We start from the raw sequence: 11,902 nt of genomic DNA, 5'->3' as shown, positions 1-11,902 counted from the left end.
AAATGGCAGAAAAAAAAGGAAAAAAAAAAGAATCATCACAATACCGAGAAAAAGAAAAACGACGTCGTGGGGAGGGGGGGTGCAGGTAGAGGAAGCTACACAGGGGACTAGTGTAAAAATTGTACCAAAATAATGAACATTTACCATAACTTGGGCTGGACCCCTAACACTCGCCACCATTAGCAGCATTGGGTGTATTAGTATTTGATTATTTCTCCTGTTTTGTTATATCAATTGATTTTTTAAATCTTGGATTTAATCGATTTTACATTTTTCAAATTTATTTAATTCTAATATATAGTTGAATATGTTAATTAAATTGCTTTCTTGTCGTTATTGCAAGTATTTTTTTCATAATTGATGCGTTGTTGATCTAAGTCGAAGGAGTTCTTCAAATTGACAGAATTCGGGGGTTGTTTTAGACATTACAGTTTTGTTATTGTTGGATTTTGTTATTCAAAGTAGAAATCATATATACCGATTAATTAGAATTGGTTTTACGTTTTTATTTTTTGAATTGTATATACTTTTTAGTTTGAATTGTTGATTATTAGTTTGTAAATTCTAAATTTGAATATTTTTATGGTTATTGTATTTAATTTTGAATTTAATTTAATTTTTAGAGATTTATTATAGTTATTGTATTTAATTTTTTTTTTTTAAAGAAAATAAGGAAAAGAGAACTGTCATCTAAAATAAGCGTTCTATATTCATATGGAGTACAAAACACCTATCATCAGATAACCGTTGCTTTTTCTTTGTTTTTTTTTATTGTTTGTTTACACAGAAAGGGAAGCTGTTATCTTAGCTAAGCGTTCTGTTTTAGATTGAATATAGAACGCTTCCAACTAGCGTCTTGTATACTTTATAAGGCACCTTAGTTGAAGAACGCTTCTAAGGCAACCTATGTTGTCTATTTTAGGCGTTCTATATGGCCAATTTTGTGGTAGTGTATCATGTTAGTATCATGTTAGGGATAAAGCTTTGATCTTTATTGCATAGTGACATGCTAGGATTTGTTATTAATCTTGTCAGTATCATGTCTAGGATCTTGCTAATAATATTATGCTTTTATGAGAATATTATTGTCATGATGATGATGATTTATTGTCAATATTATTATGTTGCTTGATATATTATTCTTATTGCTTGATCACGCCCTCTCTTGCAGGATTAAAGGGAATTTGTATTTGTAATCATGCTTAATAAGATAATTAATAATCTTGTTTAGGCTAATATGATTATAATTCAAGTGATCACCAATAATAGGTTTGTTGTGCATTAATATTCAACCCACATAGATAAACAGGTTTAGGATTAATATATTGATTGTATGTTAGTCAGAAAGTGCACATGAATATGAGAAGAATAAAGTTGAGGCCTATTTTAGGGCAGATTCAATATCTTTTAGGTTGGATTTGTACCTTCATCCCCGAATATTCAGTCATGGTTCCAGACCACTATGGAGTTAGCGATCTCTTGGATCGTGAAGGGGTGTAACCTTTACCCTGTGAACGGTTTACAAGTTCCTAAGACTTGTTGGCGACTCTTTTGCTCTAGCTTTCTTCTCTTTAGATGCCACCATACTTAAGTGTATGATCACAGTAGGGCTCAAGTGTAGGATGCTTGAAATATTCCCTACACTTTCTCTCTACCTTTCATCAATAATTTCCAAACATTCTTTCTTTCGATCTATCTCTCTCTAACCCCACATACATATTTGTACTTTCAATCATTAATTTAAAGGAATCAACAAATTTCTTAATTTCCATGAAATCTCAAATACTATATCAAGAGAGAAAATGACATGAGAAGTTTGTCAAGAAGCAAACAGGTGGTGGCTTGGGTGTAGCTCTATATTGTGGGTTGTACGTACTCCAGACTCATACGAAGAGGGTGGTGTTGCTGTTGCAGAACCATTTTGCAGGCCTTTGCTGCTGCATGTGCTCTGAAGGGGGAGGGGGCCTCATCTGTAGTGGTCCTACTTCTCGTCTTCCTCTTCTCTTTCTGTTAGGTGTACCTGGAGTATAAGACGGGTTTACAATAAGTGACTTATTGTATATATATGTGTGTCTGATTTATACATTGTATAAAAATTTTACTCAGTATAAGAATAAAGTATACGGTTACTTAATCGATTAAACAGCTAATTTAATTAGATGAAAAATTTGAGAATATTGTTATGTAGTTACTAGTTAGACTTGATTAGGGATTTGTTACTCTTGACCCTGTTCACTTTACTTTGAAAAAATACGCCCTCCATTTTTAAATATTTGTTCCATTTCTCCATATGTAGAGTTTTAAGAGAAGTTATAGAAAGTAATAAAATATAGAGAGAATTGGAGGAAAGAAAATATAAAAGTAATAAAGTATGATTTATGTTGGATCTACTAGTTGAGAAAAATGAATTAAATATTGTAAAAGCTTTCCAAATAAGGAAATGGAACAAATATTTATAAACGGCCGAAAATAAAAAGTGAAGCAAGTATTTAAAAACGGAGGGAGTAATATTAAGTAAAAATAATTTCAGTTCAGTAAAAATAATTCCAATTCAGTAAAAACAGTAACTTTAAAGAATAAATATAATAGAAAATCAGTAAAAAAAAAATAATAATTTCAGTTTAACAAAAATAATTTCAGTTCAGCAAAAATAGGAGCAAGTGAACAGAGCCTCAGTTCAGCAAAAATAGGAGCAAGTGAACAGAGCCTTAATAGTTATTGAAATGTTCTTATGATTTGATTGTACTAAAAAGATTTTACTCAAGTACAAGGTATATGCTTTATTTTAGTGACATAAAAAGTTATATTGTACTGTATAATAATAAAAAATATAATTTTGTTTTGACCGAAAAACTTTGTTGAATTGTACTCCTTCTCCCTCCGTTTCCTGAAAGTTCGACTTGGACCCTGTTTAGTTCGTCTTATATTTGCTTATCTGAACTTATCTGATCTGGTCTGATCTGAATGTCAGATTTGACCAAACTTTGACCTTAAATATACGATAATCTATACGAAAAAAATATATTAAGTGGGGTTTTATTAGATTCGTAATAATATGTGATTTATAGAATTTTTTTCATTACGAAATTAAAGATATTTAGCGATAAAAAATTGCACATAAAACGATGATCTGATCTAAACTTATTTTTTCTGATTTGATTTGAACTTATTTTTTCTTATCTGATCTCATTTGAACCTATTTTCTCTTAAATAAATAAAAATAAGGTGAACTAAACAAGGCCTTACTTTGTATTTGCGCGGTCTCCGATAAACATATTTGACCATGAATATTTTCGGTTATGTATAACTGAAATTTTTAAAAAGTTGACATTTGAAAATTTTATAATAAGGGGAATATAATAAGATCCCTCATACTAATTTAAATTTATTGTATAAATCTTAATATGTTGTCAAAGTTATTTTATAAATCATAACGTATGGTCAAAGTTATTTTATTTTGACTACATGAATAGTAAGTGAGTCGAACTTTCAGTAACGGAGGTAATATATAGAATCAATTTCTTTAATTTCAAACGTATTTAGCACGAAAATATCCTCTCTTGTTAGAGTCCAATATTTAGGTTAACTATATTATTAAGATTAGTATATTTTAACATGATATGGGTTATTTATGGGTCATAGGGTGCCCTTATCAGAATCACAATATAAGGATCTTATAGAAAAGGACTTCAAATACAACCTCAACCAAGCTTGAAAGATGGTTCCCACCACTCCTAACAAAATGGCCTCTCGCTGGTAGATAGGGATACATACATTTGCTAATTTGCATGACTACAACATAGAGTGCTTTAGTTTTTAGTTGATGCCAAATCCAGCTCATGCACAAACTTTTGCTTTGCTATTCAATGGTCCTTACTAATACTCAACTTAAAGAGTCGCCCTTTTGAATGAACGGAGCATAACTATTTGAACAACACTTCTTATACAAGTGGTCTTGTTGATAATTACCTTTTTACCTTTTTTTTTTTTTGTCAAGTAATTACCTTTGAAAAATTTTAGAAAACGACTACTCTGCTATCTGTAGTTTATAAGGCATATCGTTTAGTATAATTAACACTGTCATTGGCGGCTTGTGCTATATTTACCTTTTTGAGGGGATATGGGTTTGGAATTGGTTTAGTTTTGTAATGTTAGATACTTTAATTCAATGTTGTGATCAGAACTAATAGTGAGATTTGCATTAGGATTAGCATTGAATACACTGACAATCGAGCTTATATTATCTCATTCCCTTCCTAAAGAAAATTAAATCGGCAAATTATATGTAGTCTATTTATCATGAATCATTTGATTGTATGGTTATTTATTTTGACAAACCTAAATCATGCCTTTACCTCACTGAGAGATCCAAGAGACAAAAGAGGGGTTAATCAAATCAAAATCATAGAAAAATAAAAACATAGGAAAGGACATAGTCAGCGGAGAAGGCTGATTGCCTAACACTTTTGCAGTCATACAAGTTACAATACATACATGTCAAAATAAAATTAATGTGGTACCAATGCTATTGTGTTATTAAGAATATCAGATAAATTCTTTGGTATTTTGTGCACCCAATTTGATGATTTTTGGTGGTTTTTTAACATGTAAATTCTCCCAACTTGTTTAAAATTTGCTCAAATTTGTGGTGGTTTTATACGCTACGTATGTCATATAATCTTTTACAAAACTTGGGATAAGTGAACCAGATTCTAGTGTGACCATTTCATATCAATATGTATACATATATATCCGTGACTTGCTTCCCTTAAACAGCTAAAATTGACAATGACTTTTCAATAAAATTGTATACAATATGCTTTTCTAAAATATCTTTCCTTTCCTTTTTAAGAAGATACTTCAATTGTTGTCATCCTATAGGACAGGATTTTGTGGGATTTTCGGAACAACTAGATTATATTTGGGACGGCCACATTAGATTTTGTTTAATTATTTGATTTTGTTGGGTATGATTTGACTAAACAACTTATGTTTTTCGGATTTTGACTGAAAAATTAGTTTATTCAAGGATTGTTTTTGTCTAAGGGTTTGTTCTGATTTACTAAACTGAGTTGAACTGAACTGAATGGAGCTGAACTGAACTGAACAGAACTGAAATGAATATTTAATGAGAGAAGGAAATTAAGAACTGAACTAAATTGATTGGAGCTGAATTGAAATTAAGTTGAAGAGAACGAGCCCTAAGAGTATTTCCTTCCCTTTTTCTTGGGAAATATCTCTAACAAAGCTTGGTGTAGTTGAACAAGCTTTGATAACATAATAACTATTTAGTCTACTATTTGCACCTTTGTTAGTGTTTAATGCGTGAGTTGTTTGACATGGAAGAAAAGGAGGTATGATGACTAGCGATGTGAAGATGAATTTCAAACAGTTTTATACTTGTTTTAGTTTCATTCGGTACAAACCATTACTAAACTGACTGAATATTTAATAATTTTTAAGAAAATTCGTTACTTGCCACTTGTTATATTGTACCCTATAGAAAATTTTTACTTCATGATGAAGGATAAGTAAAGTTCCAATTGTGGTATTTTTATCTTATAGATTTTACATTCGTTATTAAAATTATCCGTTTATGCATATTAAATACGAGGTATATCCGTGTATCAGCTAATACGAAGTATAATGGTCCAAATGTTTTACAGAGTACATAAAATAAAAAAATAAAAAAATAATAAAAAAAATTAAAGGAAATTGTAGTACCAAAAATGTAGGAATTCAGTTTTTCAAAAAAGATATCCTACTCATTTATATTGTAAAAAAAAATGGTGTAAAAAAACCAGAAGAAGAAGAAAGAGCCCATGCCCCAATTCCCAGTAATTAAAAAGGAAGTTTGGCCCAAATAAAATCTCACTAAACAAATTTTGGCAAATCACAAGTTGGGGGAAGCACTCAGTTAAGTGGGCCCATAAGATGGGACCTCTTTGTAGCCTGATAAAAACAGCCCCCCATATCTGAGTATCTCACCTGACCCCTTAATAATATTAAAATAATAAATTAATAATTTTTATATATTTTTTTTGTTTTTGTAAATTTTTCTTCTCTTCTTTTTAACAGTTTTCTGTACTACATTGTCTTGAGTAATGCTAAAGCATTAAAGCATTTTCTTGGCCTCCAATCTCCAGGCTTTTTCCTCTCTATTTGAATGCTTTTTCTCACCTCCCAAATTTAGTAGGCAGCTCCAAGAGAAAATACACCCTCATTTAGTAATCATGCTAACATCCTAACATGCGCCCTTGGCCTTAATCATGTCAATTTATGTTAATTTATTTGTCGAAATGAGAACCTATTATGAACATCGTGTATTTTAATTAGTTTAGTTAGTAGAATTTTGGGGTGATAATTGTATTTAAGACTTGAAATCATTTTATATGTTAGTTATAATTGTCCTTTTCTAAATCCTTGCAATTAAAAAGTGCACAGTCCATTTAAGGAAAATAAGGGCTTGTTCTATTTAGATTATTTTCAGTTCAGTTCTTAATATCCTTCTCTCATAAAATATTTAGTTAAGTTCAGTTCAGCTCAGCTCAGCTCAGCTCAGTTCAATTCAGTTCAGAACAAGCCCTAAGTTTATACATAATCAATTTTAGATTGTAGAAATATCTATCTCTTAGCAAACTCGCATGTATTTCAATGATGTCATCTAAATTTGTTGTCCACTCGATTATTATAAGATAAAAGGAGTATCAACTTTATAATTGCAATAACAATTGTGAACATCTCAATATTGCAATTACAGAGTAAAAAACCGGAGGAAGTACATGACTCCATGGGATTTGCTTAAAATACTCCATATTATTTATTACTCGTATTTAAAGGGGCGCTCTCATCAATCACGAAAAAAGGAATTAATAAACTAAAAAAAGAAAAAAGGACGATACAGTGGGGCTAAATCTAATTAGCAACTTGTGAGCATCACTTATCAGAATCAATTTCAATGCAAACATTTAGTGGCAACATATTATTAATTCTATTAATTCCTTAGTTTGTAGTGTATTAAACCCACGTTTATAATTCAAGGGATTAAGAATTTTAAGGTGAAAGAGTTCTTTTTTGTAGATGACCCAAATTTAGCTAAGGAATTTATTCTTATAAGATAGAAATTTTATTGATGATTGATGGCCTATATAGGTTCCATTGAAAAAGCAAAAGAGATGAAATATAAAGTGCTTTTGTGCTCTATAGCATAAAAGGCAAAGTTGAGACTTTTGCTAGAGGGTGCAACCTCGACAATGCACTCTAAAGGCCAAAATAAATACAAGTATGATACTTGAATTGGAATTCGACAAAAATTTATACGAGATACTTTTATAGTGTGTGATTGTATATACAATAATTTCATATCATAATAGTGAAATAAATTTGTAATTTAAAGATTTATTTTCAGTCATAAAATTTTCTATTTTCGAATTGTATTAATCTGTCTCTAGTATGATACTCTCTTACTTATACTTATTCTTAAATTTAAGAAGTTTATTTAACTTTATTCTGACTTCTAAATACGATACTTATTAAAAATTCGGGTCCCCTTATGCAATCAAATAAAACATACCTTTTATAGAACATGTTTTCCAAGTGTAGGGAATGGAATAAGACATGGATTTGTATGGAATGATTTTTAATTATTGTTGTTTTGTCTAATTATTGTGGCGGCTTTACTTATATTAAGTGGCTTTTCCACCTCAAGACCAAGACTTAAACATCAACCTTATTAGGAGAATTTTCACCACATCTTCCATTAGTAATGTACTAAGAATATCTTTAGTGAGTTGAGGACTTGACAATTTTTGATAAGTCAATTATATTTTCCACAAATTATTTTCCAAATGCATTTGTATATATCAAAATTATCACTATCAACTTTGTAATGGTACTTCTTTATATGCACGCAATCTGTCACTTAACTATCTTTAGGTGATGAACGACTCATAAGACAATGACATAATTGTAATTATATTGCATTGTTTCCAACTTTTAAACATTCTTCAACTCTCCTTTTTCTTCTTTTTTTTACACTAGACGGTTAAAACTTAATCAAAATTTATATACTATGATGTACAAAGCATATCGAAATCATCTTAGGCAAATGAATTTGTAATTCAATTAGAATTGAAACCGCCTTACTTGTAAATACTAAAAAAAAAAAAAAAAGGAGAACTAACAATAAAATATACTTCCTCCCTTTTTTTATTGCATCATAAGGAATTTCACGCTTGTCAATGCATTACTTTAGCTATTAATATCTTCGATTATACTTTTGTAAAAATTATAAAAAAATTGATATTTGAAAAGTAGAGTTCGATACGAATCTAACTAGATCTCACATGACTATATTCTTCCTAATGTATAAATCACAAATGATGGTAAAAAAAGATTAAGTGAATAGTGTAAAAATCCTAATGGTGTAATAAAATAAAAACGAAGAAAGTATCAAGTTGACATTAATATGACGGAGCTACATACTTACGATAAATACACTTGTTGATAGTAGATTACATACAAATATATGATACTAAACACATAATATTAACGAATTTAAACCAACAAATATAAATAAAAAAATAATACTAAAATAGCTAACCCGAACTCATATTTTCACTCATCCTTTTTTTTTTCCCTCACTCATTACTGTTTACAAAACCTTCTACTCGTATTTGCCAAATTAATAGGCAAAAAAGCTAATTAAGGAGAAAAAAAAAGAAAAAGTTAAAGAGCAAGAAGTGGGTCGGACCCAAATATATCTCCAATATCTGGAAAATAATCATTAGTAGACCAACCCGATAACCCGAAATAATCGTGACGATCATCGGCACAGTCGAGAAACATCCCAAACTTACAATCCTCACCGAACACTTGTCCGCCATCGCAACCCAAACCCGACTGCTCAAACAAGTCGGGTACACTCGGAACCGTATTCTCAAAATCAAAGAACCCACTTGGAAACAACGAATCAACGCACGACACGTAAGGTGACAAACACGGGTTCCCCAATAACTCAACATTTTGTTGTTGTTGTTGTTGTTCCTCCTCTTTGACTACCACCACTACCTCCTCCTCCTTCGGGCTAACGGGTTCGGGTTCGGGCTGAAAACGAAGAACTGAAGTCGGAGAATAAACGGAAGGACGATGGTGGGACCCGTCGTCGTCTTCGTCAATGGAGGATGACGTGGTGGAGAGAGAAAGCTTCTTGTGAGTTTCTTTGTGTGTATTGAGTTTGTCGGAATTTGGAGTGGAGAAGTTAGTGAGCGCGTGGGGTCCACGGAGCTGAATAGCAGCGTTGTCGTAGACCATAGCAGCTTCCTCGGCGGTGTCGTAAGTGCCTAACCACAACCGTACACGGCGGAGAGGATCTCGAATCTCCGCCGCCCATTTTCCCCACGGTCTCTGTCTCACTCCTCGGAACTTCTTCCCTCCATTCGCATTCACATTTAAGGTATTAGTGTGTTTTGCAGAAGAAGAGCATTTCCCTCTCTTCTTCGGTCTCCTCGAAACGACACCGTTTGTTGGCACCGCTACAGCAGCCTCCTCACTCTCCCTTATAAACTCTGAAGAAAAAGAGGAAGAAGAACAAGGCTCGATGTTAACCTCGTTAACAAACCTCTTAATACGACGTCGTCGAGAGTCGTCGGAGTACTCCTCGTCACTTGAAGAATCAGTCGCGTCTCCATCGGTAACAGAGATTCTTACTATTTTTGGAAAAACAGAGTGATGATGAAATTTGTTTCGGGGTTTTTTGTGGAGAGTTGTTTGATTCTTATGCTCAGTAAACTTAACAGGCTGGAGTATCTTCGGAGACGACTCCATGATATTCTATTTTTTCACGAACTTAAATTGATTTATTGAGTTGGTTTTCTTTTTTACATTTAATAGAAAGATGAGGGCGTGCGAGATATAGAGAAAAAAGCGAGGAAAGAAGAAGAGAATCGTTGAGAAATGGAGGAATAAAGAAGAAAAGAAATAAGAAGAGGATGATAATAATAAAGTAGTGGAAAGTAAACAACCGCTTCTATGTGAAGCTAAGCAATTCAAAATGTTATTGGAAGTGTAGAAAATCTTGAGTTTGGGTAAGTACAGTAAACAATAAGCACGGAGCACAAAATCTCTGTGTTTCTCTCTCTAAAAATGAGAAAGGTGTTTTTTTGAAGAGGGAGGAGAGAGAAAAAGCTGAGAGAAAGAGGGGTGTTAATTTCTTTTTACTGAGAAAGGATAGAAAATAAAAAAGGAAAAAGGGGGGAAAGAGAAGAAGAAGAATATTTGGTTTCCAACTACTTTGATAGCACGAGTCACTGAAATGAAATGAAGAGAAAATACAGTCAAGTACAGAGTAGAGGATGAAGAAGAAAAAGGAGGAGAAAAAGGAGATAAGAGGAGGGTATGCGGGTAGGAGAGAGAAAATAACGGAATACTGTTGTATCACTTGTAAAATTTTGACGGACAACTTCATTTTACTAATAGTAGTGCTGTTTTATACAAGTAGGATCTTAAATATTTTTATTTATTTTTATTTATTTTGAATTTGGCAAGAGTAAAAATGTTTTAAAATAAAGAGTAATTGTCTCAATTTAACGAGTATATTTGTCAACACAAAATGTTAACCAATATAAACGAGTATATATAATATTGTAAAATAATACGGAGTATCATAAACTATATATTGAGAATTTACATTGATGTATCTACATATTCTTTAGGACTTATGTACTGTATACAACACTAATACAAGTACTAGTCAAGAATTTAATGTACTGTATGTAAATAGTGTAAAGTAAGATTGATGCATAGTTCCCTCAAAAAAAAAAAAAAAAAATTGATTCATAGTTGATTTTTAAGTTAAATTCGTTTTTTTTTTTTTTTTTTTGTTATGTAGTACTTTTTTCAACATGTTTTTATAATTGGCAATATTACATATTGAGACGATTTGAATAAAATCATATATAATTACTCTGTATAATCAACGATGTATTTCGCATATAATGAGAATTTATGATTTAACCTTAAAATAGTTAACCAGGATTAAACAAGACTCATACATCTTTCGAAAACAGAGGGAGTAAAATATTGATGGGTAAGGGTGTGTGTGTTTGTACACCATAGTTAATAAATAGAAGTGGTAGTGACAGGGTAATGGGTTACAGAAGAGGGAGTGGGGTTGGGTGAGATTAGTGTGCTCTCTCTGCTGCTTTGCCTCCCTCACTTTTTTAGTATTAATGAGAGAGAGCAAAGTGTCTTTCTTTCCGGTGAAGCTCCGAGATATTTTGCGAGGCGCCGCATCCGATGATGGAAGGAGAGACTGGCACGTAGCAAGCGTGGGTCCTATGAGACTATGTAATCCAATGGCTTCAGCTACAAGGTGAATACATTCACATAAGAGCCTACGAGTAAATATTTTTCATTTCACTATTTTTGGGTGGTGGAATTTTCAGAGATTCTCCGGGGTACGAGCTTCGTATCTATATCACGTGACCTTTACCCAATATCCTACATGCCCACTTGAGTTTATTTGGTTCATCTTATTTTTATTTATCTGATTTGGTCTGATTTAATCTGATCTAATTGTCTAGTTTAACTAAACTTTGACCTTAAATATACGATAATAATCTATAATAAAAAAAAATATATCAAGTGGGATCTTGTTAGGTTCGTAATAATGTGTATTTTAAATTTTCACAATTTTTTCAATTACGAAATTAAAAATATTTAGCGATAAAAATCTGCACAAAAAACGATGATCTGATTTGAACTTATTTTTTCTGATCTGAACTTATTTTTTCTGAACTGATCTGAACTTATTTTTTCTGAAATAAGTAAAAATAAGGTGAACTAAACAAGGCCTTACTCCCTTCGTAATTTATTATACTTATTCCACTTTTATTTTGCGACC

The 11,902-nt window shown here is 31.8% G+C and overlaps 1 protein-coding gene across 1 annotated transcript; it reads right to left on the bottom strand.

The window, feature by feature from the left end:
- Positions 1-8,472: 8,472 nt before the first annotated feature.
- On the bottom strand, positions 8,473-10,332 carry LOC145569197 (ethylene-responsive transcription factor CRF2-like). The gene has a single exon (XM_081628553.1). It carries the CDS (start codon positions 9,823-9,825, stop codon positions 8,728-8,730), a length of 1,098 nt encoding a protein of 365 aa, XP_081484679.1. The 5' UTR covers positions 9,826-10,332; the 3' UTR covers positions 8,473-8,727.
- Between the last annotated feature and the right edge of the window lie 1,570 nt (positions 10,333-11,902).

The sequence above is a fragment of the Chenopodium album genome, chromosome 11 (assembly GCF_948465745.1).
Source record: "Chenopodium album chromosome 11, dcCheAlbu1.1, whole genome shotgun sequence".
Classification (NCBI taxonomy): Eukaryota; Viridiplantae; Streptophyta; class Magnoliopsida; order Caryophyllales; family Amaranthaceae; genus Chenopodium; species Chenopodium album.
The sequence above is the reverse complement of the archived record's forward strand: the minus strand, read 5'-3'. Positions and strand labels throughout refer to the sequence as shown.

Excerpts from the sequence above, each read along its gene's own strand:
- LOC145569197 (XM_081628553.1), bottom strand. The coding sequence starts at position 9,825 with ATGGAGTCGTCTCCGAAGATACTCCAGCCTGTTAAGTTTACTGAGCAT.